Source organism: Chinchilla lanigera, unplaced genomic scaffold, assembly GCF_000276665.1.
Source record: "Chinchilla lanigera isolate Chin_1 unplaced genomic scaffold, ChiLan1.0 scaffold00009, whole genome shotgun sequence".
Classification (NCBI taxonomy): Eukaryota; Metazoa; Chordata; class Mammalia; order Rodentia; family Chinchillidae; genus Chinchilla; species Chinchilla lanigera.
Window position 1 is genome coordinate 25918107 of NW_004955410.1, and position 25444 is coordinate 25943550.

A 25444-nucleotide genomic window follows, 5' to 3' on the forward strand; every position below is an offset into this window, starting at 1 on the left:
AGAGGAGAAACAGTTCATAGGTATGGCAAACAAAAAGTAGCAAGTAGCAACAACAGCAAGCCTCCCTTTCCTTTTCATTCTATCCAGGCTATAAGCCTTTTGGGTCTTGCCATCTACACCCAGGGTGGTCCTTCCCATTATCTACACTCAGAACTTGATAAACCAATTAGTGGACCACACACCCTTAATCAGTATCATACACCCATAATCCAGCAACCTTCTAAAACCCCAGTTAGGAGCACATGAAGCTTTGGGAGGGTTTTGGGAGGATATCTTTTTTTTTTTTTTGGAAAGAGGTCTCGCTGTCTGGTTTATACCAGCCTTGAACTCACTGTGTAGCTTAGGCTGGTCTCAAATTCACATTGATCCTCCTCTCTCAGGCTCTCAAATACTGGGATTATAGGTGTTCACCATGCCAAGCCATAACAACTACTGAGCTTGGCTTCTATATATATTCTTGAGTGTTTTGACTTACATATACTGCTAATATGTTCCAGTTTGTGCCTTACCTGTTCACTTTCTTATCATTTGAGATCTAATTTATTTGAAATCTAATTTACTTGTCTTTTCTTTTATGGTATGTACTTTCTCCTATTTTAGTTCTCCAGGTATTCCAGGTTATGAGTATATTCTCGTGTGTGAATGTTAGTGTGTTTCTTTAAGAAACTTCTACTTTTCTTAGGTCTATAGTAACCACCAGTAAATTTTTTTCAATCAGATTTTATTGGTATATTTTAGATATACATAATGATCACATTCATCATAGAGAATTTGTACCTGTACATGAGATAACTTCTTTGTTTCCCATTCCCTTACCCTCCCTTCAACCCCACTTTCCCTCCCCATTTACAAAAGCTTTGTTTCTATTCCAGTAAATTTTTAAATTAAAATTTTATTAGTATATGTTTGTAATGATTACATTCAGCTTGGGGGTTTGGTACATTTATTGTCTTCTTGCACCTGTTGCCCTCCCTTCTCCTTCCCTGCTGTCCCCACATCTCTACTAAGTCTTCATCCTTGTTTCTTAAAATGTTTTTTATTTTGCTCTCTAAATTATTTATGTATTGAGTTTCTCATATTAGAGAGACCATGTGATATTTAGCCTTTTTTTTTTTTTGGTTTTTCTCCGGTACCAGGAACCAAACTCACGACCTTGCGCTTGCCAGGCAGGCGCTTTTGCTGCTGAGCTAAATCCCCAGCCCCTGATAGTTAGCCTTTTGTGACCTGGTTTCAAGGCAGCATCTATTTTGTGTATATACACCAAATTTTGTTTATTCATCTTTCGATAGACATATGGGCTGCTTCCCATAATTCAGCTATTGTGAGTTGTGCTGCTATAAACATGGCTATGCATGTATCACTGTAGTATCTTTTGAGAAGATACCCATGAAAAGTATGGCTGGGCCAAATGGGGTTCCTAATTTTAGGTTTTGGAGAAACCTCCGTACTGATTTCTAAAGTGGTTGTACTAGTTTACATATCCACTGACAATGTAGGTATGTCCCTTCCCCCTACATCCTTGTAAACATTTATTGTTTTTTTTTTTTTTTTGAGTCCTTGATAATGGCCATTTTTATTGGAGTAAGGTGGGATCTTAGCGTTGTTTAGAGTGGCATTTCTCTAATGGCCAAGATGCTGAATATTTTTTCCTGTATTTATTAGCCATTTGTATTTCTTTTGAGAAGTGTCTGTTCATTTCAAATTGCTTATTTTTTGACTGTCTTTTATTTTTGTAAGACCAATATTTTTGAGTTCTGTGTTGTAGATATTAGCCCTCTGTCTGAGAAGTAGCTGGTTAACACTTTTCCCATGCTGTAGGTTCCTCTTTACTTTATTTCCTTTTGTGTACAGAAGTTTTAAAATTTGGTATAATCTTTTTTGTTGATTCTTGATATTCTTGTGCAGTTGAGGTTTTGTTCAGGAGGTCTTTGTCTATGCTTATATTTTCTAGAGTTTTATCAATTTTCTCTTCCAGCACATTCAGTATTTCTGCTTTTATATATAGGCCTTTGATCCATTTTGATTTAACATTTATAAATATACATGTACCAACAGTAGGACACTTAGCTTCATAACATAAATACTAGACATAAACTATCCAGTAAGCCCAATTGCAGTGGTGCACTTTAATATTCCCCTGTCAAAAATAGCTCAAAAATACAAAAAAAAATCAAACAAATATCAAAAGTTGAACCATACCTTTAAATAGATTTAAGAGATATCTATGAAGTGTTCTACTACCAACAACAGAATACATATTTTTCTCAGTAGCACAAATAACTATCCAAAATAAACCAAACCTTAGGCCATAAAGCATGCTTAAATAATTGCAAAATAATTGAAATAATCTCATGTATATTATTAGAGCATAATGCAGTGAAACTAGAAAGTAATGTAAAAGAAATCACAGAAATTATGCAAATGTATAAGATTAAGTAATACAGTCTTGAATAATCACAGAAGAAAGCAAGAAAGCATTTGAAAGTTCTTACATTCAAATGATAATGTAGTATAACATACCAGAATCTGTGGGACACAATGAAAACAGGCTAAGAGGGAAGCTTACAGTTGTAAATACCCAACTTAGAAAAACAGAGCAATCCAAAATAAATAATGATGCACATCAGTGTCCCAGACAAGAGAAATATAACTCCAAAACGTGAAAAAGGAAAGAAATTATAAAGATTAGAGAAAAAACTGAGTGGTACCTCTGTTCTGTCAAGAATTTACCCTTTGAACATTTCTATAAGTGCATAAAAATGTTGGAGAAATATATTTATTTCAACATTATTTGTAATAGGCAATACAGGAGGTTTACTGAATGATCTTCATGATAAGGCCTAAGCACTTTGGATGTGCTAACTCTAATCCTCATAGTGATCTTAAATGGCTGGTGTTATATTTTTTTTGGAAATTGATGCATAGCCAGGATAAGTTTATGAAAATCAATAGCTAGTTAATGGTGAATCAAGTATTCAAACACACAGAGCCCACTTTCCTTAATTATTTTACCTTGAATGGGAAAAATTATCAAAATCTTTACTTTGTAATACTAAGCGATAATTTTGGGAGGCTGATAATAGAGTGAGACAAATATAAAATTTAAGGAGGCACTGACTTTTATACTTAAGAAATTATAGTGTTAGTACTTGTAGTGAATGCCTCCATAAATTTTGTGTTGTGGGTGCCTAGTCCTTAACTTGCTTCAGGCCCTCCTTATTTAAATGAGAGGGATTGTTATGAACTGAATATCCATATTCATATCCATATCCAGAAATCCACATGTTGAAGTCCTAACCCCCAAGGTGATGGTAGTAAGAGATGGGGGTCTTTAAGACGTGATTAGGCCATGCATGAATTAGATTACTGTTCTTACGAAAGAGTACCTTTTTAATAAAAGAGGCCCAGGGAGCTTGTTTGCCCCTTTAGCCATGTGAAGATACTATAGGCAAAAACAAGAAGGTCTCAACCAAGAGAAACAGACTGTCACTAGGTACTGTGTCTACTAGTGACTTGATTTTGGACTTTTCAGCCTCTAGAACTGTGAGAAATAAATGTTATGTATGACATACTTAGTCTATGGCATTTTATTAGTAGCCCAAACAGGTTAAGACAGAGATAGATTTTTGTATTCTGATAAAGAAATAAGGTTCAGAATAGTGTATGTAACATGATACCATATGTAAATAAAACCAAATGATAAGCATAAGTCCTCATATGTATTATTAATGTAAATATAAAATTATTTTCTGGAGGTAATGTTGGAGAGTGGAATAAGTACCCACAACACAAAATTTATGGAGGCATTCATTAAAGGTACTAACACTATAATTTCTTTAATATAAGTCAGTGCCTCCTTAAATTTTATATTTGTCTCATTCTGTTATCAGGACCCCCAAAATTATCACTTAGTATTACAAAAAAGGATTTTGTGAATTTTTCCCATTCAGGGTAACATAATTAAGGAAATGGGCTCTGTGTATTACTTTTGATTACTTTTGTTATGTTTCTCGCCTCTTCCTTTTTAGTGCTGGGGATCAAACCCTGAGGGTCTTGTGCATGCTATTATGTGCTGTACTGCTGAACTAACTCAGCTTCCTGATAACATTTTGATGTTCTAAATAATTCTAAATAACTCACCTCTGTTGGTTTTGTTTTAAAATTATCCCAACAGCATATGTGAAAAGGTATAAAAAAGATATTTTGAGGGAAGGATTGTAGCTTGGAGCTAAGTATCTGATGCATAACCTAGTGTGTTTTGTAATGCCTTTAGGTTTTTTTAAGCATCCCTGTAGTCTATGACTAGACTTAACATTTTGTAAATTAAGACGTACCTCCTTTTCTGCTGTTAAATGTGAAAATTACTTGTGCTACCAAAAATATTTGGTACCTGATTATAAGTTATTAGTCACCTCTGGTTATCCATAAATGGATTAAACTTTGTAAATTTTTCTTAGTCATCCTAATGGTTTTCTCCTTACCATATAGTTATAAGAGGAGAATATTGGGGCGAGGGATAATAGGAGTGAATATGTATAGTTCTAATTATGTTCTCAAAACAAGACTATTTGGCATAGACTTGTACGTTATGATGCTTGTGGTTACGTGCATTACCAAAGCCAACAACTTAAGATTCTTACTTGGTTGGGTCCTAACTCTTCCTTGATACAAATATGCTCATTCTTGTATTATCTGGGTTGTAATAATATTTCATTTCATTTGCCTTACACCAAATTGTTAACCTCATTAGTATTTATTACAGAACCTTAATTAAAGATAATATGATCTTCTGCAGAGTTTGAAATTGGAATAGGACTGTTGACTATCAGCTATTTTTGATACTTAACCTGTTTACTTACTAAAAAGAAATAAAGTAAGGTGGTTGGGAGAAGGTACCATGCCATGTGTGCTCGTTTTTGCTCTCCAGTTAGTCAAGGAAACCAGAATTAAATACTGATTGACACACCCATCATTTATAGCATTTGATTTGTTTGATGTATATTTATGTGTCTAAGTTGATACACACTTTTTGCTTTGGGAATTTAGGGTTTTTACTTTTGCTTTAGAATAAATCTGTATTTGTCTTGATCTAGTTCAAACTGATGTTTTAAGTTACATACTTCATTTAAAACAGTGTTCCTTAACTTTTTAAGAATTATTTTCTTCTAAGGAGCATTTTCAGACTTTTTTTCCCCTAATGGGCCTTTTCCCTCTAACATATTTTAATATCACAGATAAAATGTATATATTTGTGTTGTCAGGTATAATTGAATTTTGGGGGGCTAAAAACCATTAGAATAGTTGATATCCCTTCTCAAATGCCATTCCCTAGAGTCACTTTTCATTCCCTTGGGATGGTATTGCCTCAAATAAAAACTTGAGATTGAACCACTTACCAGTCCAATTATTTAAATACAGGATGACCAAAAATTGCATATTTTGTGTTAATATTTATAAGATAATAGGAAATATAAAAATGAAAATTTTATCATATTTATTGAAAAATTTTTCTGTGCATGGTATGTCTTAAAACATTGCATACATAACCCAGCGTTACAATCTGGACAGTAGTAGCTAGTCTGTTTCTGAATTCCGTTTTTGCGTTATTGTCTTTCTTGGAACAGCAGTTTATACCATCATGTGGAGTTTCCTTTTTTTTTTCTGTGGGTGGCCTAATTTTAATAAAATGTCTACTCACTAAACATAACAGTGAAGATGTCGATGATAGATGTCTTGACTGGCATTTTGCTATTCCATATTTTTCAGTTATTTGCTCTGTTAGACCTAATCTGAATTGTAAATGATTTTTTGAACCTCTGTGTTTTGTTCTTTTTTTGTTTTTTTTTTTTTGGTTTTTCTCCGGTACCGGGAACTTCTGTTTTTTTTTTTTGGTTGAACCTCTGTGTTTTGAATAAACAACAAATGAGTTCCATATTATTTGGTCTAGAAGGTAAATGAATATTTTATAATAATATTTTTTCCTCTTCTCCCCTCTCCCCTCCCCCTTTTCCTCCCCTAATAAGATAGATTGTTAGGTGTTGGTCAACTCTGTCAACATAACTCATAGAATTCATAAAATTATTATCTCATTGACCACTATTGGATTTTTTTTTGTGGGGGGAGGTTCTTTTTGAGATGGATCTCACTATGCAGTTCAGGCTGGTCTTGAACTCACTTTGTAGCCCAGGCTGGCCTTGAACTCACAGTGATCCTCCTGCCTCAGCCGCGGAAGTGCTGGAATTACAGGCATGTTCCATCATGCCTGGGTCTGGAATTTTTTTAGTTTTATTTCTTCTTTCAAGTTCTGTCATTTATGTATTATGAAAAAAAAATTTTTTTTTCTGGTACCAGGAATCAAACTCATGACCTTGTGCTTGCCAGGCAAGTGCTATGCCACTGAGCTAAATCCCCGGCCCCCGTATTATGAAAAATTGAGAATAAGGAAACATCTTTTTTGTCTTTTCCATTTCAGAATACAGACTTTTTCTCTCTGATATGCTAACATTTCTCCCTTTTAAAAAGTTGTTTTGCAGATATTTTGGCACTTCCTTCCTATTCGGTCTCAGTGTCCCAAATGTGTCTTTTGTATTGTAAAAGAATATTATTGAGTTCTGGAGAAATATAAAAATTATATCTAATGTACTTACAATAAGAATTTTTATAGATTGTAACACAAAATTATAGGTTATTTTTCACAAATAAACACAATTTAGTAAAAGAAAATAACCAGAAAATTATTACTAGATTTCACTAGAAACAAACATCATAAGAGAATACAACATACTAGGTAAAAAAGTATGCAAAAAAACTATTAAAACAAACAGACATATGAGTATATTTTGTGCAAACAAGGATTGACTGGTTGGAATGACAGCTGCTTGAGCGACACTTAGGGTAGTAAATAAACAGAAGTGCTGCCTGAGTGCTGCTTGGGGTAAACTGATAAGTAGTTGAAGTGGTTATCAATCTAGAGTGATTTTTGTGTTTCCATACTCTGACTTCCAGGAGATATTTGGCATTATTTGGAGACATTGTTGATTGTCACAACTGGAAGTGTCATAACTGGTATCTAGTGGGTGAAGGCCAGAAGATGCTGGCATATGCTGGCATTGTGTAGGACAGAGAAGAGTACCCTTGCCTCCTCCAAAGAATCATCCAGTCAAAAATGCCAGAGGTGCTGAGACAGAGTAAATGATTGAGAATATGTACTCTGCTTGATGTATTCATTCCAGTATTTCTGAGAATTTTCTTGAGTACTGGGGTGGTGCTTATGACTTAAGGTGTTCTTTGTCATGGAATGCCCTTATTTCTCTGTGAATTTTGAAATACTGTTTTTTTTTTTTTGTTTGTTTGTTTTTGTTTTTTTTTCCTGTACTGGTAATCGAACTCATGACCTCATGCTTGCCAGGCAGGCGCTGTGCAGCTGAGCTAAATCCCCAGCCCCCTGAAATACTGTTTTAAAGGATGTGTTAGTTCTTGAATATTATTGTGGACTGATCAGGTCTGCAGTCTTAGTCTGGTTTTATTTTCTGAGCTTGAAATACTTCCAAGTTCTTCTGGCCTTCTAAGTTTTGTGTTGGCAAATCTGTTGTATTCCCAATGAGTTTACCTTTAAAAGTGATTTGTTGCTTTTCTGTAAGAGCTTTTAAGATTCTGTCTTTGTGTTGGAATCTGGGCTTTAGACTGGAATGTGTTGTGGATAAGTTCTAGCTATGGCTATTTTAGGTTCTATATGCTTTCCTTAACTGTATGTTGAATTGTTTCTCTATACTTGGAAAGTTTTTTGGTGTGAGTTTTATAAACAGATTTTTAAATTTTATATGTTTTGTCTTCTGACTTTTCTGTAACTCCAGTTACTCTTAGGTTAATCTTTTTTGCTTCATCTAGTAGCTATTTGATCAGTGTTCCTTGCTTTTTTGATTTTAATGCATCTCTAGGAATGTGATCTCTAAGGATGTGATCAAGTGCACATCTGGATCGGCTAACTGTCCTTCCTAGCTCACTTGTGCTGCTCATTGTTTCAGTAGAATTCTTTTTCTCCAGCATTTCTATTTGGCGTCTTCTCATGGACTGTAATTCTTCAGCAGATTTGTCATTCATGTTTTGAATCCCTTTTTTTTCTAATTTTTTATTTGAGTCTTATTTATGCTCATTGATCAGTTTATTAGAGCTACTGTCTTTTTGGCTGTATGATATTTGAGCTCACTGAGTTTCTTTTTTCTTGGATGATTCTGAGTAAGTTAACTGCCTGCCTTCTGCTTTTCTCCCTCTCAGTGCCTCTTGGATCTGCTTTGGAGCAGTTGGGAGTTTTGGGAGGCATATTGTTGCCTTTTTCCATTTCTTGTGTGCATGTGCGCATGTGCGCATGTGCCTATTGTTGAGGCTCAACTATGTTGGAGAGACTGTGGCTAGTATGGAGATCCTTTTAGCTAGTGTCTGCTTCCTAGTGATATCTTTGATTTCTTTGCTTCTTGGTATTGTCTACCTCCTCAACTTACTTAAATAGGATTAGACTCAGACACTATTGCAAGCAGAGAATTTTTACAGATTATAACAATGTCAACTGACCCAGCCATGTACTTTAAAACTTGTTTTAACAATTTCACTCTTTATCAGTACCACTTACAGACTGAACTATACTGCTATCAACAATTAAATTGGGATGTGGAAGGAGGGGGAGTAAAATGCAAGAAAAAAAGGAAGGGAGTAAATTAAGGACAAGAGAGGTAGGGAAATACCAACATGAAGAAACAAACAGGCAGTCAGTATCTATTGGGGTTATCTTTATGAAGAAAAGGATGAGTATTGTTGAGGTTTGAAGGGAGACTTGTAGGAGCGGGAGGAGGGATGTAGAGGGAGGAAGATGTTGAAGGGAAACTGAGATTGTCGAAGCCTCCTAATATGTGTGCAGTTAGTTTATGTTTGGATCTTGTATGCCCAGTTTCGTTAACGGTTATCCTGACATGACTTTGAAATGTACTATTTAAATTAAAATACTGGATAATTCTTACTCCCTTTTGTACATATATGTGCATCCTTGCTTCAGTGCATGATTTAGAGTCCTTCTCTTGCTCTTGCCCCTAGTCAAACATGATGATCTATCCCATAAGTTTGATTTTTATTTTTCTGCACTTTAGTTTATGACTTTGGATAGCCAGTGGTGCAATAAAAGTCCTTGCGCCATTGAGTCTTTGTGAGAATTAAGTTACTATAGGTAAAGAGCTTAAGTTATTGTGTGTAAAGTGCTTATTGACACATAATAAGTTCCTAATAAATGCTAATCTTTATTCTGATCTACTTAGCATGTTTTTCTTAAAAAACTGAATAATTTTGCTTTCTCTTTGTAGATTTATGGTGGATTATTTTCTGAAGATAAATGTTGGTACAGATGTAAAGTATTGAAGATCGTCAGCGATGAAAAGGTAGGAAATACGTGTTTAGGGTTTTTTTTGTGGCCTTAAGGAATATTCTAGTTCCAAAATTTCATGCTTATTTAGTGCAGCATTGCTTATTCATAGTAGTCATAAGGTCTTATGTAGCGAATTTATGAATATGTTGAAACATGTTTCTGCTGGGTGCATGCCTATAATCCCCAGCACTTGGGAGGCTGAGGCAGGAGTATCATTGCAAGTTTGAGACCAGCCTTGGCTACAAAGTGAGCTCAAAGCCAGCCTGAACTGCCTAGCGAGATCCTGTATTAAACAAAACAAAACAAAACAAAATGAAAAAAACCAAAGACACATTTCCCCCCATACTGATCAGCAAAGAAATTAATTCTGAATTTAATCACCTCAGATTGTTTAGTAATAGATGATATAATTTGCAGATTACTTTGGTGACTGGTTGGTTCTTTGTACCTTAGTTCTTAATGGTTATGATTGGTTCTTGCTAATGAGTAGCTGAAAGTTCATTTTATGGAGACTGATAAGTAGGAAAAGACATTTGAGTGATCATGAAGTTAGGCATCTATTTTACTTAGTTATGAGTATTATTAGTAATACAGATTGATTTGCCCCTTTGTTGTGCTTAGGTTAAATGAAATGAATTTTCTTTGTGTTAAGCTGCTTTATTTTTTATATTGTGGAAAATTTTTAACAGGATTTGGAAAGGTGAGATTCTGAATAGCTGGTAGTAACTGCACATTGTAGGTTGTAAAAAAACATTTTTTAGGATTTTATTTTTTGACATCTACTTTTTGGACTTAAATATATTTTATAATATACATGTTTTGTAAATATTTTCTTTGGTGTAATAAAGTGATAAGATGAAATAATTTTATGAATACTCTGAATGGCTTATATTTTGTTTTTAAAAACTATTGGTGTGGTAGATGATGTTTTATTTTAGTGAAATAGACCTTTCTAATAGAACTTCTCCACATAATTTGACAGTTGAGATTTTATTTTACTTTTTTTGTTCGTTTGTTTGTTTTGTTTTTCTTCTGGTACCAGGAATCAAACTCACGACCTGGCGCTTGCCAGGCAGGCACTTTGCCGCTGAGCTAAATTCCGAGCCCCTACATTTGTTTTTGAGTTGTCTTTACATTTTAAATTTGGGGACAATATGACATTTGACTTTGTAAAACTTCAAAAAATTTATTAAATAACTGGAGGTAAGGGTAAATTTGATCAATTTGAGTTTAGCTGAAAGTGATCAAAGGGAATTTGATAACTTTGCCTTTCTTTTCAGATTTTATTGTTTTCCAACTTGAATTTAAGCATGTTGATTGATTTTTAACATTAGAAAGGAAAAGAGAGGGCTATAGCTTAATAGACTTGTGTTTATTTTAAATACCAATGCTTTAAAAAAATATGACAGAGTGAGAAATGGTACCACTGGAATTTAATACCAAATGTAGAAATTGCTGATTTCATGGATTTTTCTTATTTAGAGGATATTACTAGAGTTCTATTTCTGAATCTGTTTCGTCAATTTGAGGTAAAATGCTATCTCAATTCATAGGTAATTAATAGCAACCAGCAAGTTCTGCTTTCTTTGGAGATATTTAATCGAAGTGCAACATTAGTATGTGTCCAATTTTTTTTGTAGTGTTTGGTGAGGTACATTGACTATGGAAATACCGAAATTCTAAACCGATCTGACATAGTAGAAATTCCTTTGGAGCTGCAGTTTTCTAGTGTTGCTAAAAAGTACAGACTTTGGGGACTACAAATTCCTTCTGGCCAAGAAGTCACCCAGTTTGATCAGGCAAGTAACGGATTTTAAATATTCTTGTTAAGGAAGATAAAACTATGTCATTGAAAAATATAAGTGCTTTGGGGCTGGGGATTTAGCTCAGCGGCACAGCGCCTGCCTGGCAAGCGTGAGGTTGTGAGTTTGATTCCTGGTACTGGGGGAGCGGGGGAAATATAAATACACACACACACACATTGTAGTTAAATCTCATTGGCTTTAATATAAAAACCTATATAAATTAATGAAAAATATGAATTATAATTCAGAGCTGGAGGTATAGCTTAGTGATAGAACACTTGCCTAGTATGTGCAAGGTCCTGGGTTCTGTCTCTAGCACCAACACACACAAAACATAAAATAATTGAAAAGCAATTATGTAACTGTGCTCACCTTTGCTAAAAACATTCCTGATGAATAGGTATGAATGATATGTGAAATGTATATGTGTGTGTATATATATTAGATAAAATGTGAATAGTTCCTTATGATGTAAAAGTTTAAAGTGATTACATTTATATGATTGAGAAAAATAATGCATACAGTTACTCTGCTCTCACTTGTTTTTGTAAAGCTGGTAAATAAAAATGATCTTTAATATAGACCTGGCCATAAATATCACAAATTTATAATTCATGGTGTTATAATCAGATTTTATTGTTTTGGTAGAAGCTCATATAATTTGATATAGTAATTGGCAATGATGTTTTACTAATGTGGATTCTAGTTTGTATTCATTTCCATTAAGTTATGGGTTAGTAACATTTGGAAGACATTTGATAATTTCAGGGGTAGATTTACAAGCATCTTACCTCCTTTTAAATCTGTAATACAATAATGATGTTTCTTTTGGTGAGTGGTAGTACTGTTGAGGGATACTACATTTTAAAGTAGTCAGGTTTGTAACTGTTTTATATAGCAACTCCAGTGGCTTATGTGAAAGTTGATTTAATCATTAGAAGGATCAATGATTGACATTTGGAAATCTTGTACAGTAATACCTTGGTTCACAAATGTTTCTGTTTGCAAACATTTTGGTTCACAAATAAAAACAGTAAAATTTTGCTTCAGTCTGCAAACTCCACATCAGTTAATAAACATGACCACAGCCTTCTTCCCACACAAGCACAAATGCAGCCATCTCCCCCCAAATTATAAAACAGATTAAGTTTATAAACCGAAGTGCTTGCTTCTTTTTTTTCTTTTGATGTGGTAAATTTCATGCTGTTTGTCTATACTATAATTACATAGAAGACACATTTCTAGCCAGGCATGGTGGTACATGCCTGTAAGCACTTACAAGGCTGAGGCAGGGGGATTGCTCCGAATTTGAGGCCAGCTTCGGCTACATAGTGAGTTCAAGGCCAGCCTAAACTACATAGTGAGATCCTGTCTCCAAAACCAAAAAGAAAAAAACCAAAACCAAAAACTTACAACAACTCCTCACCCCAAGAAACATTTCTGCATGTATAACTCAGACTTCAGACTTCTGTAATATGTAGGTATAAAAAAAATCATACCCCCAGTTTTGGGTTTAAAATCTAGTTTATTTTTAAATAAATGTGTAAGAGGGTAGAGGTTTGTTTTAAACTTCCTGAAAAATGCTCAGAATCATAGGTTCTTAAATTTATCATCCTTGGAATTTGCATGCGCTCATCTTACAGATGAGGAAATTATGGTCCAGAACAATTACATGACTTACTTAAAGCCTAAATGCTAATAGTGCAGAGCCAGGGGTAGAATTCACTGCATTGGTGTCTTCATAGTAAGATGCTGCACACAGAGCTGAACTGAACACAAACATGAATTTTTAAAAAAAGTTAGTTTTGGAACTGAAGATATAAGCCTTGGTGGAGAATGTTCTCATATGCTTCCTAGATTCTTTAGAGGTGGTACTAAATAGAAATGTTTGTATTTGGATGTTTAGCTGAGTAAAAAGATCACCAGTTAGACTTAATTGGTAGACTTTTTTGGAAAATAAGTTACATATGAATATCTCTGCTTAGAAAACCTATTTTTAGTCATTAGTTCTCAGCTCAAGGTTCAGTTGTGTCCTCCCATATGAAGTCTTTGGTGACACACCCCATCTGTTTCTGTGCATCTGTTTTAGTCACTCTATGTTTAAGGCATATGTTTTTTTGTTTTGTTTTGTTTTTGGTACCAGGAATCAAACTCAGGACCTTACGCTTGCCAGACAGGCGCTTGTGTCACTGAGCTATATCCCTGACCCCAGTTTAAGGCATATGGAGCTGTACTTTCTTCTTTCCTCACATGGTAGTGAGTTCTGTAGAGACAAGACTGTCTTGGTAGTTCAAATATTTTCCTCATTTTTTATGTCTAATCTTCTTGCTGTTAGGTGTTAGGTGAGTATCTATTTTATAACATTTGACTAAATGGAGAAGTAGTAGGGATTCAGTAAAAACAAAAAACCTCCCATGCTTAAAGGGAGTGTCCTGGACACTGAAATACTTTTCACACATTTTTTATTTTTATTTTTAATTAATTTTTTTTTAGCAGATTGACATAGTGCTTTATTTAAGCTGTCTGTATGAAGGAAAATAATGTGTATCCCTATCATATACAGGTAAAAATACTGAGGATGTACGGTGTACAGAAACAGTTTCTTGTAGTTATTTCACATCCTTGTGGGTCATATACCTAAGGAAAGAAACAGTTCTAGTATGACCAACAGTAACAGTAATACAGTTTCTTGGGTTCATAGTTGCATCTGCTTAAAATCCTTACCCAGATGACTATGTCTTTCAGGGATCTAATGGAAGAACTAGCAAAGTCAAGAAATGTCAGAAACTATAAAGCTACAGGGAGGTAATTCAACTACCAATTTAGAGGTTTTCTTTTTATTTAAATAAATACTTTAGGAAGCCAGGCGTGATCACTTCTTGGCCTTTTGGCTAAGATCAAGTGTAGGAAGCCAGGCGTGGTGGCACATACCTGTAATATCAGCACTTGGGAGGCTGAAGCAGGGGGATCATTGCAAGTTCAAGGCCAGCCTGGGCTACAAAGTGAGCTCAAGGCCAGCCTGAACTGCATAACAAGACCCTGTCTCAAAAATGACAAAAAAACACAAAAAACAAAAAACTCTCAAAAAAAATATACATAAATACTTTACATTTCATGCTTGCCTGTAATGCACTACCAGGAGCAAGATAAGGAAGTTCTGCTGTAGACAGTACAAACAGTAGCAACAAGTGTGTACACTGAGGTGTAGTATGTAGACCCTGCAGTGAGAAAGGCCCTTACTTTTTTTCCTCTAGAAGAAGCAAGTGGCCCCAGCAGAACAATCAGCTTTGAGAAGCTAAAAATCAGGTGTGGGAAATGGCAAACATACTGGAATAATGCTATATAATTAGTGTGGAAAGCAAAGCTGTGAGCAACACTTGCCAACAATCTAAGCACAAGTGGCCAATTTCCTCCAAGATGGCTGCCTTGGGATAAGACGTTAGACTTCATGACAGTACAAGCTGGAGTCTGCAAAGTTGGACTGGGATTTGAATAGGATAATTCCAGGTTTCCAGCTGTTCTACCTGCCAAAATCCAAACCTACAGCTATGGGCAACACAGGGAAGTTCCCCAATTTCCCTTTGTACATCTTTCTGTGCTCTCTCCTGCCTCCATGCCAGATAACTGGGGTCTGGGAGTGAAAGGAAGTCTCAAAATGGAAGCCAAGAACACACTTTCTGTGACACTGATGGCCTCAGAGGGGATGACTGAGCTCTGCGCGTGTCTAGGGACTGAGGGTACCTGTGAGGAGTGGCCAGCCCTGGGCACTGTTAGTGCCCATCATTAACCTTTACAAAGTATCCTTGGCCAAGGTCATGGAAATTACCTTAAGATTTTGGTGGGGAGGGGAACCAAAACAACAAAAAGCTATGTGCTTTCTGTACGTTGTCACGCTTTCCCTCTAAAGGAACAAATGCTCTGAATATCAGCCACTCTCAACTTTCTTCTCTTCCTCTCACCTGTTTCTTTCTTAGAAAATGGATGCAAGACAACTTAAAGGACACACCTTCTAGTCTACTTTATGGTCACTGTGAAACATTCAACATAATTCCAAGTGAAAAAAGTTAATCTATAGATGTGAGAAGGAACTACCATTTACTGTAACTTCCCACAATACTAAGGATGAAAGTCACACAGGTAGAAATATGAAAAATTAGGGTAAAATCTATGTCTGACTATGTCTTAGCTGCCTTAATAAAATGCCCTTAACACCTGCCTCCCCTGTCAGTCCCAGTGGCCCACCCATTGCCAGTAGTGGTCTCAGAGCTATAAATCCACACTTCCAGCATCAAGAGGCTAAGACATCTGCAGATGGATATGATTCACCCTACTAGAAAGTCACTTGCTCTCTCATACAAAGCAATCATAATGCTATGTCACGACATAGTCTTCTGCTTGGGAGCTGTCAGAGTGTAACTAGAATAAATCTCCATGATCATTCCAGGGAGCTTGTGCCCTCTGGGTTGCTATAGGCAGGGCACCTGCCCCTTGGACTTCATAGGCTGCTTTGGAAAATGTCAGCTCATAGCACCAAAGGGTTTAATCTGAAGATCATCATTAATGAAGGAGAAAGATGAGGTTTGCATACATGTCCCCTCTCAGTGAGAAATGTTGGGATTTGGAGACATGAGTATGTACAGAAAAAGAAAAGTTAGATGGCTTAATTCAGTGATAAATGTACTTGATCAGAATAAACACACCAGGCTTTTATCTTTTACTGATTGCTTCACAAATGCTTGCAATGTGTTCATTTTGCCAAGTAAAGTTAATTTCTTAACATCATTCAGGCCTTGATTTTTTTCATTATGTTGTTGTCAGGTCATCCTAATATTTTAATTCTCAAGTGAATAAAGAGCAACAGCTCTTTGTTTCATTAACCCCTTGGCATGATTTTCTCATTTTTATTTTATTTTATTTTATTTATTTATTTATTTTGATTTTCTCGTTTTTAGAATCAAGGGGTTAAATGACAGCAACTCTTCTCCCAAAGCCAAATTCTAATCAATCTGTACAATTTCAGAGCCTTACCAAAATTTTTTACATAGGAGAAAAAGTGCATGATTCTCATCAGCGTGTACATTCCTTGCACATGGGTCAACAGAAACTGCAATAAGTCTATTTCATGTAAGTTGGAGCTGCGTTTGCTAACATGAATACATTTCTCATCCCTAAAGAATAAATACTATGGCAGTACAAACACAATGATAAAAGGACATTCAAAGTTTTAACCTCTGAGAAAAAGCTAATCACCTAGAACTGAAAAAGTAGAAAATTAAAACTAATAAGGCAAACACCTGTTGGTTTATGTTGGTGTACAATTTTGGTGAAAGCAGGATCGTTATACCTGTCTACATTCTTCAGCCATCAGAGGTGATAAATATCAAGATGGGAAAAGGTTGCCAAGCACAGGGAAAAATGCTCTCTAGCACAGAGTGTATGCTAAGACCCTGTACGTGACTTTGATTCTGTGTATGTGCCTTCGTTTCTTGGTAGAACAATGTCCACTTGCCCATGATTGCCTGTGAGATCTGGATGTCCACATGTGATACTGGGCTTGCTTTGTAGTATCCAACAGGAGTTAAAAACATGTATGCGTATCTTAACAGTTGTTCAGTCCTCTCAAATGCTTCTTAATGAATTCCAGATAAATCTTAGTGACATACACTTACTTTATGCACTAATCAGATTTGCTTTACTAAACTTGTGCATATGCACATCACCACCCTTCCACAATTGCTTGTTTGGAAATAGAAACTAAATCTTCTTAGTCTAATTAGTATTTGACTTATCTTCTAGAAAGTTAAAAAATACACTTAGAATCAGTGTATCTCATTTAGCCTTTCACTGTTAGGGAAAAACAAAAACTAAAAGATCAAGATGACAGTTTGTGCACAAATGAACAATGGTGGGCTCAAGACTGCCACAGATTATAAAATTACTCCTTAAAGTTGTTATAATAGTAAGACAGTAGCAGCAACTGCATGAGACCTTAGACTGAGATACAGTTTCATTCAAAAAACAAAAATGGGAGTGTGTTTGTGTAGGTGTGTGTTCTCATGTCACACATTTTTTTTTTTTTTTTTTTTTTTTTGGTTTTTCTCCGGTACTGGGAATCAAACTCACGACCTTGCACTTGCCAGGCAGGTGCTGAGCCGCTGAGCTAAATCCCCAGTCCTTATGTCACACATTTTTAAACTGACACTTTTCACACCCATCTGGCTGCATGGTTGAAACTGATATCAGAATGGTGTTTACTGCTGCTGAAGATAAAGTACTGAAAATGAAGCAGTGATTGAATATTCCATATATGTTTTTCACACGTGAAAGATTAGATGTAGAATTAGAGAATGAAAGCTAATGATTGTAATTTTGGTTGAATAAAGCTGTTTTCTAATATATATGTGTGTGTATGTATGTATATATACATGCATACATGTACATGATTAGGTAAAGTAAAATAGTAAGCAAGTGAAGCTTTCTTATTTCTGAATACAGTTTAGAAATTTGAAAAACAGAACAAATATATCTTTAAAAAGTGACATTAATGTTTTTTTAATGATTGGAAGCTCTATGTTCTAAACCAATGACAGGATTTATTTAAAAGTTAAATTCTTTTTTAAATTATTAAATATGTTTAAAAAGGTAAATATATATGTTTCTGCCTTTAAAGAGTTACATAACACATTTCTCATTTAAAAGTTAAATGACATTTCCAAAAGAATATAAGGTGTTACAGATACGGTGAAGTATGGTATAAAACACCTAGGTGTAACCTACTTTTTCATTCTTGCTGTACATTAGAACTAAGGAAAACTCAGATTTTATTTGAATTTCAGGGTTTGTCTTTGTGATTATATGTGATTTAGGGATAATCAGGTTGAATATGGATTAATTGTGATTTGTGACCATAACTAAAAGGAATTTTACTTCAGAGAGAAACTTAAAAACCAGATTTCTACATAAAATCTTTGAATTGTTTGGAAATAGAAACTAAATCTTCTTAATCTAAATTAGTATTTGATTTATCTTCTAGAAAATATGCCTTTAGAACATTCAGGCTTAGGTAATTGGAACTTTTGTAGAGAGTAGATTATTTCCATTTGGATTCATATGCTTTCCAAAGACTGAATTTCTTGGTATATTAAGAATTTCACATATTCCAGCAGTAATTTTCAAACACTCACTTCATAGGAGTTACTAGTTGTACTTAGAGTTTAGATAGACTTTGACAATAGCAGTTAAAACTAAGAGTTGTTGTAGGTACTAAATTAACCAGAAAGCTACATATATCTTATTGATCAGAATCTTAATGTGATATACTTCAGTGAATTAAATTTTTTTTAAAACTTAAAAAAAATTTTTTTTTGACACAGGGTCTTACTATGTAGGTCAGGTTGGCTTTGAACTTACTCTACAGCCTCAAAATCAGGGCAATCCTCTTGCCTCCGCCTCTTGAGTGCTGGGATTATAGGCATGCTGCACCACCATTCATGGCTAGTGAACTACATTTTGAGTATGTTGTTTTTGCTTGCTTGATCTCTATGGGTTTGTGATTCCTTCTAGGTCATATCTTTTATCTATATTGGTACTTTTTTTTCTTCCTTTAGTCTTTTGAGGCAGATTCTCACTATGTAGCCCAGGCTGGCCTTGAACTTGAGGTGATCCTCTTCCCTCAGCCTCTCAAGTGCTGGGATTACTATAGGCACGTGCCATGCCCAACCTATATTGGTACTCTTGGTGATTCAAGCTTCCTGGTACAGTGTTTATATTTCTAAAGTTATGCTTTGAAAAATTTGTAAGACCTGTATTTTTGTTAAATACTTTGCCATTTTGGTTATTTAGGTTAAAAAATTCTTTTTAAAAAATAATGCTAATTGGTGATCCTTGAGTATTATATAGTTTGAATCTCTTCTCCCACCTTCAGATAATTATTCTAGGCCCAGGAGTTCTTACCCTAGTGTTAAATTACGTCTCAGTGAAAAGAGATATAATACTGCATTGAAAAACATAATTCCGAGAAGGGGTGCAATGATTTCAACAGACCGGTAAAAGATCCCATGGCACCAAAAAAGAACTACATAGGTCTCACTGTACCCTCTATACTTTTGTACAATTAAAAGGAAGTAGAAAATATTGAATCATTACCAATATTATTTAATTTGTTGAATCTTAAAGAGTTTTATTTCTTTAAATGTGTCCAGCTTGCATTTTCTGTTTTTTTGTTTGGTCTTTACTTTCTTTTCTCTTTTAAAAATTTGTGGTACTGGAGATTGAGCCTGGGATTTTTGCACTGAGCTACATCCCTCCATCTTTCTAAATTTGGAGACAGGTTCTCACTTAAGTTGCTAAATTGCCCACACTGGTGTTGAACTTTGTGATGCTCTTGCCTCAGCCTTCCAGAATTACAGGTGTGCCCACATTATTATTATTGGTATGATTTCTTTGGTTTACTTTATTTGTATATATTTTATATTATTTTTCATGTTTATCTAGTGAGAATATAGCTAAAAATAGAACTCCAAAAGAGATAATATGGCCCATCAGTTTGTTCCCCTATTTCAAGGAAGATCTGAAGCAGTAAACTTGAGCAATATCCCACCCATTTTGTGTTTTATATGTATGCTTTATAAATTCTGAAAAATGAGTAGTTTACAGTATAGGGTGGGAATTAGGGAAAGAACTTAAAGCAATTTAGGAAGAATGATTAGATTATATCAAAATAACTTTAGGAATTACAAAGTTCTAGAAGAGTAGAAAAGTTCTTATTAAAATTAAATTCAAGATACATTACAGTTTCAGACATGTTTTAGTTACGTCATTCCTCACTGTGGTATATTAGTAACCAGTAATTGAAAATTAGCAAGCACCTGATTTCTTATGTGGCTTCTCATATGCCAATTATACTGTTGTTGCATCTTTAAAAATTATATGTAAGTTTTTAATATAGTAATTTCTAGAATCTCACATTCCACAATATTAGTTCATTTATTTAAAAAAATTGTTGATGGGGGGCTGGGGATTTAGCTCAGAGGCAAAGCGCCTGCCTGGCAAGCGCAAGGTCGTGAGTTCAGTTCCTGGTACTGGAGAAAAACCAAAAAAAAAAAAAAAAAAAATTGTTGATGTTTTAATGTTTTGAGTTTCTGGTTTTCTGTTCCTGCTCTTGTTTTCAAAATCATGAAACCTAATTTGCCCTTAAACAATTTTTTTTTAAAAGTTTGTTAAAATTGAGTACTTTTCCTAGATACTAGAAATTCATTTTTATGTATTGTAGCTCAGAATGTCATTATATTTAGTTGGGACAAGAATAGTTAGCATAATCTACTGGGTTAAAAATTTTGTTCTAGAGGGGCTGGGGATTTAACTCAGCAGCACAGCACCCGTCTGGCAAGTGCAAGGTTGTGAGTTCGATTCCCGGTACCGGAAAAAAGCCAAAAAAAAAAAAATACTGTTCTAGGATATTTAATTAATATACATCTATGAATTTATAAATATGGCTGCCTCTATAACTATTAACTATTTCTAGAATGGAAGATTTTAGCAAGTGTGTAATTGGAATATACATGTACAAGTATATTTGCATGTAGAAATGCCAAGGGAGGTCACATATATTTTAGAATGATGAAATACAATGCTTGGAAAAAATGAATAGAAATAAAATTGGTGAATAGAAAAACATGTTGAAGTAGCTGATTTATGTTTTCTTTCCTATCTTTCTTAGGGCAGAACCTTTTTGGGGAGCTTGATTTTTGAAAAGGAAATAAAAATGAGAATTAAAGCAACCAATCAAGATGGAACAGTTATTGCTCAGGCTGAATATGATAGTGTGGATATAGGAGAAGAGGTGGCTAAGAAAGGATTTGCAGAAAAATGTCAACTCACTTCTAGCACTAACATGTGTGAAGAAAAGAAATCAGATCCTAGTCAGCTTGCTCTCAGGAACCTCAAGAATCCCATTCCCTTGTGGGGTCACAGATCAAACCAGCCCAACTTCAGTAGGCCAAAGGGACGTTTAAGTGGGAAGCTGACTCCTAACTTGAAGAATGAAAATGACTCAGGGAATCATGTGACATTTTCAAAGTAAGAGTGTGATGGAGTTTTTAGTTTTAACAATTTTCAAATGTATAATAGCAGCCCTTGTAGAAGTGGATGCTTATGCTTTTTGAATATTATTTCAGTGATTTTGGTGGATGATACTGATAATATTTTTTTCAAATATGTTCCTTTGATTTAGCAGCTATATATATTATAATTTGTACTATAATATAAAAATATATAATATTAGAATATTTATTTATTTATTTTGGTACTCAGAATCAAATCCAGGACTTTCCACTTGACATTAGCAGCAATATTTTCATTAATGAAGTTTGAAAAAAAAATCCTGAAATTTTTAAAGTTCACAAAATAAATTTTCATGCCAAATCCTTTGAATACATTTATCAAAAATAAAAATCTGTCTCTTAATGTGAATTATCCAGGCATAAACAGAATTTCATATCAGATTTGAAGTTGGGACTAGGGGGAATGTAGCTTAGCAGTAGAACGTGTGATCAGCATTGCATGATTCTCTGGCTTGAAGCCCTAGCACAAAACAAAGAAAAAATTATTATTTTTCTTTGGCTATGTATTTTTTGTCTTTTCTTCTTTAACAAAAGAAATGTTCTTTGATCTTCCTGTGGAAACCTGTTGTGGTAGAATCTGATTATTTGAAAGGAGTTCATCTTTAAAAATTTTTTTTGTTTAAAATTGACAATAATTGAACATATTTATGGTGTACCATGTGACATCTTCATACATATGTACCATATGTAATTATGAGATCAGGAGTATTGGCACATCTGTCACCTCAGGCATGTGTAATTTCTTTAAGACTTCCCTCTTTGGATAATTTTGAATCACCAACTTGAAGAAAAAAATCACATTTATTTATATGTACAGCATTGTGTACTATGATCCAAACCATGATTCCATATTTTGGGTGATACAAGCCATGATTCCATATTTTGTTTTATGAGATCTTAACTAGTGCTTTAGGAACTAAACTGTCAAATAGAATGAGGATGATGGGGGGAGATTGGAAGAAACTGATACAGAAAAGCCTTTTATTTTGTTCGCTGGGGTTGGTAGCACCATGGAGAATTTGGAATATGGGAGAATTGGGGGCATTACTTTGGAAGTGTAACTCATAGTTTGTATTACATTAAATAATTTTTAAAAGGGGCTGGGGACTTAGCGGCACAATGCCTGCCTGGCAAGCTCAAGGTCATGAGTTCGATTCCTGGTACCGGAAAAAACCAAAAACAAACAAACAACAAAAAAAGAAAATAATTTTTAAAATATTGAATTATGTAAAGATTTTAGTTTCCGATATTGACTTTCAGGTATGGTATAAAATTGTATAAAAAGCTTAAGATAATTTTGATTTGTGAACTCTTGTCAATCTTACAGTGTTTTTGAAAAATGAATTTTATTTTTAATAGGGAAAGTTTGGCTGTTGGCACCTTTAATTTAAGGTCTAATGTCAGTCTGGCAAAAATAAAGCAGGACCAGAAGCTGATTGAAGAAAATGAAAAGCTTAAAGCAGAGAAGGAGAGCCTTCTTGAAAGTTACAAGGCATTAGAATTGAAAGTAGAACAGACTTCTCAGGATCTGCAGGTAGGATCAAGGCTTAAGGCAGTGGTGGCGAAGCATGTTACTTGTCTTTTAAGGCAAGAGATGCTAATGTATATGTTGTTTTTTCTAAACTAAAACCTCAGTTTTCAGGTTTAATTGCAGTGTTGGCACTTCGTGATAAATAAATGAGTTTTGGGTTGCAGTTTGAGCTCTCAGTCTCTAAAAGATTTGCCATCACTGGCTTAAGGTAAAGAATATTCAACAGGGTAATTTACATACTAATTTGCTCTTACTGCTGGTAAGTTTTTTGCCCTTTTCCTTTCCTCTTTTTTTCCTTTCCTTATATTTGTTTATATATTTTCTTCCTATACTTCATGCTAATAATTTTTAGATTTCATTGAACTTTAATCATTTCTCATTTACATTTTCTTTTATGTTCTTTTGAAAGATTTTTCATCAAAAATTTTTTCAAACATTCTAGGAGAGAGAATTGAACAGTTTGTCTTTATGTGCTCATCATCAGTTTTTTTCAGTCTTGGGTTGGGCAGTCTTAAATCTGTATTTCATGGATTATTTTAAAACAAATCCTATTCATATTTGATATTCTTCATTATGTATCTATAGCCAATAGAAAATAACTTTAAAAAAGTCCAGGGACTGGGGCTGGGGATTTAGCTCAGTAGCACAGCACCTGCCTGGCAAGCACAAGGTTGTAAGTTTGATTCCTGGTACCAGAAGAAAAACAAAAAAAAAAAAATCCAGGGGCTCATGTTGTAGCTCAGTGGTAGAGTGCATGCCCTAATTTTAATTCCTAACATCCCTGCTCTCAAGCGAACAACCCCCCCCAGACCACACGCACAATACTGTAAATACTGAAATTAGGCAATAATTCCTTAATGTTCTTTAACATCCAGGTAATGTTCAGATTTCCCAGGTGGCCATACAGAAGCCCTTTTACAATTGATTTCCTCCAATCATGACCCCAGTTATGCTCATACATTGCATTTTGGTTGATGTATCTCTTAAACTGCTTGATCTGCCTGCTTGTTTTAATTCATTTGTTTTTTCTTTATGATAGTCTCAAGATTTGTGCAGAGTCAGGTTCAGTTTTTTCCTTACTTCAAGAATAGTATGTGGTTTTCTTTCCTTTTTCAGGGCGGCGGGGGCACTGGGGATTTTACACAGGGTCTTGTGCATGCAGCCAGGCAAGTGCTATAGCACTGAGGTAGATTCCCAGTCCTTATGTGATTTTCAGTGGGTGTTTTTTTCTGACATTACACATCTATTCTCTAATTCTCTGACATCTGCTGGGACCTTGTCTTAACAATTCATTTCAGTTCTGTCACTAACATTTTTTCCACTGTTTTTTCATTGGTTATACAGATTTATTGGTTTCATTTTGGCACATATTATACTTTGATCATTTTCATACCTATCCTTTACTCCCCTTGTCCTGTCATTTCTCCTATTTCATATTGTTTTGGAGGGGATTGAATATGTACAGTATATCTTGTTTGTATTCATCCCATTACTGACACTAACATTTTATAATCTTTAAAATTTTGTTTTAATTATGCTCAAAAATCACTTAAATAATAGCAGATACAGTTTCTTATTTGGGTCTTACTAGGATTTGCTTGTTGCTTATTTCAGCAAGAGAAAGAAGCTACTATGAATTTGACCAAATATTTAGAAACTAGTCTGAAGACTTATGTAGGTACCAGAATGAAAAATCTGGCCACTAAAGTGGAAATACTAAGAGAAATTAGGTATGTAAGATCGTATTTTTGGGGAAGAATAATTTAAAATAATTGCCAATTACTTGGTGTGTTAACTTGTGTACCCACTATTTTTGCTTTGAAATTTAATCTTTGTATTTTTATGCAAAACTAAAAATAGTTATTCCCAAGATCAACTTCATAATTTTTATCAGGGTTTTGTCAATATTTGGAGCTATCATGTCTTAATGTCATCTCTGACAGTTAAAAAAATTTCAAAACAAGTTTGTGGTTTGATGGAAAATTACCATATCCAATTATTTTGTTTGGGGATGTTTTCAGTATACTGAAACTAAAGGTTTCAGTAAATTAATTGTACTCTCTCTAAAGAAAAAATATACTATTTCTAAAGTGATCTTCATAGAGTCAGAAGAGAAGTCGTCTCATGAAGTGTTTCTCAAGGTCTGCATTAGACATACTATATGTAGGTATTTTATCTGAGTAGAAGGTTGCCTTATTGTTGGTTAGGGATAATTTGTCACTTAAATTATGGATAATTGTCAGAATAATCTAATTTCCTTTTCATGATGTACAGTGGACTTAAAAGCAGTAATTGATTTTCTCTTACACTTTGAAACATTGAGATATTTCCCTGAATGAGTATTGCATGTTGTTTTTATCCCCAATGGAGATTGTATTCTCCAGTATAAATCCATCAGTTGGCATGTGGTTTATAAAAATTTTCAGTTTGAGTAATTTGGTGCCTAGATACACTACCAAAAATCAAGGGACTACACTAGCAAAGCTGTGAGCCAGACTTTGGGCCAGAATGCACCTGTATACGGTATTTACATCTGTGCACATATATTATTATGATTACACATTATACACATATATTG

The 25444-nt window shown here is 34.5% G+C and overlaps 1 protein-coding gene across 3 annotated transcripts in view; it reads left to right on the forward strand.

Moving 5' to 3' along the window:
- The window catches only part of Stk31 (serine/threonine kinase 31), a 69896-nt gene that overhangs the window by 8794 nt on the left and 35658 nt on the right, over positions 1 to 25444 (forward strand). For all 3 annotated transcript variants that reach the window (XM_005377416.2, XM_005377418.2, XM_005377415.2), the window contains exons 5-9: positions 9348 to 9422; positions 11050 to 11208; positions 20933 to 21291; positions 22695 to 22869; positions 24481 to 24596. In XM_005377416.2, coding sequence (XP_005377473.1) covers positions 9348 to 9422; positions 11050 to 11208; positions 20933 to 21291; positions 22695 to 22869; positions 24481 to 24596 — 884 coding nt within the window. The remainder of the gene's footprint in view (positions 1 to 9347; positions 9423 to 11049; positions 11209 to 20932; positions 21292 to 22694; positions 22870 to 24480; positions 24597 to 25444) is intronic.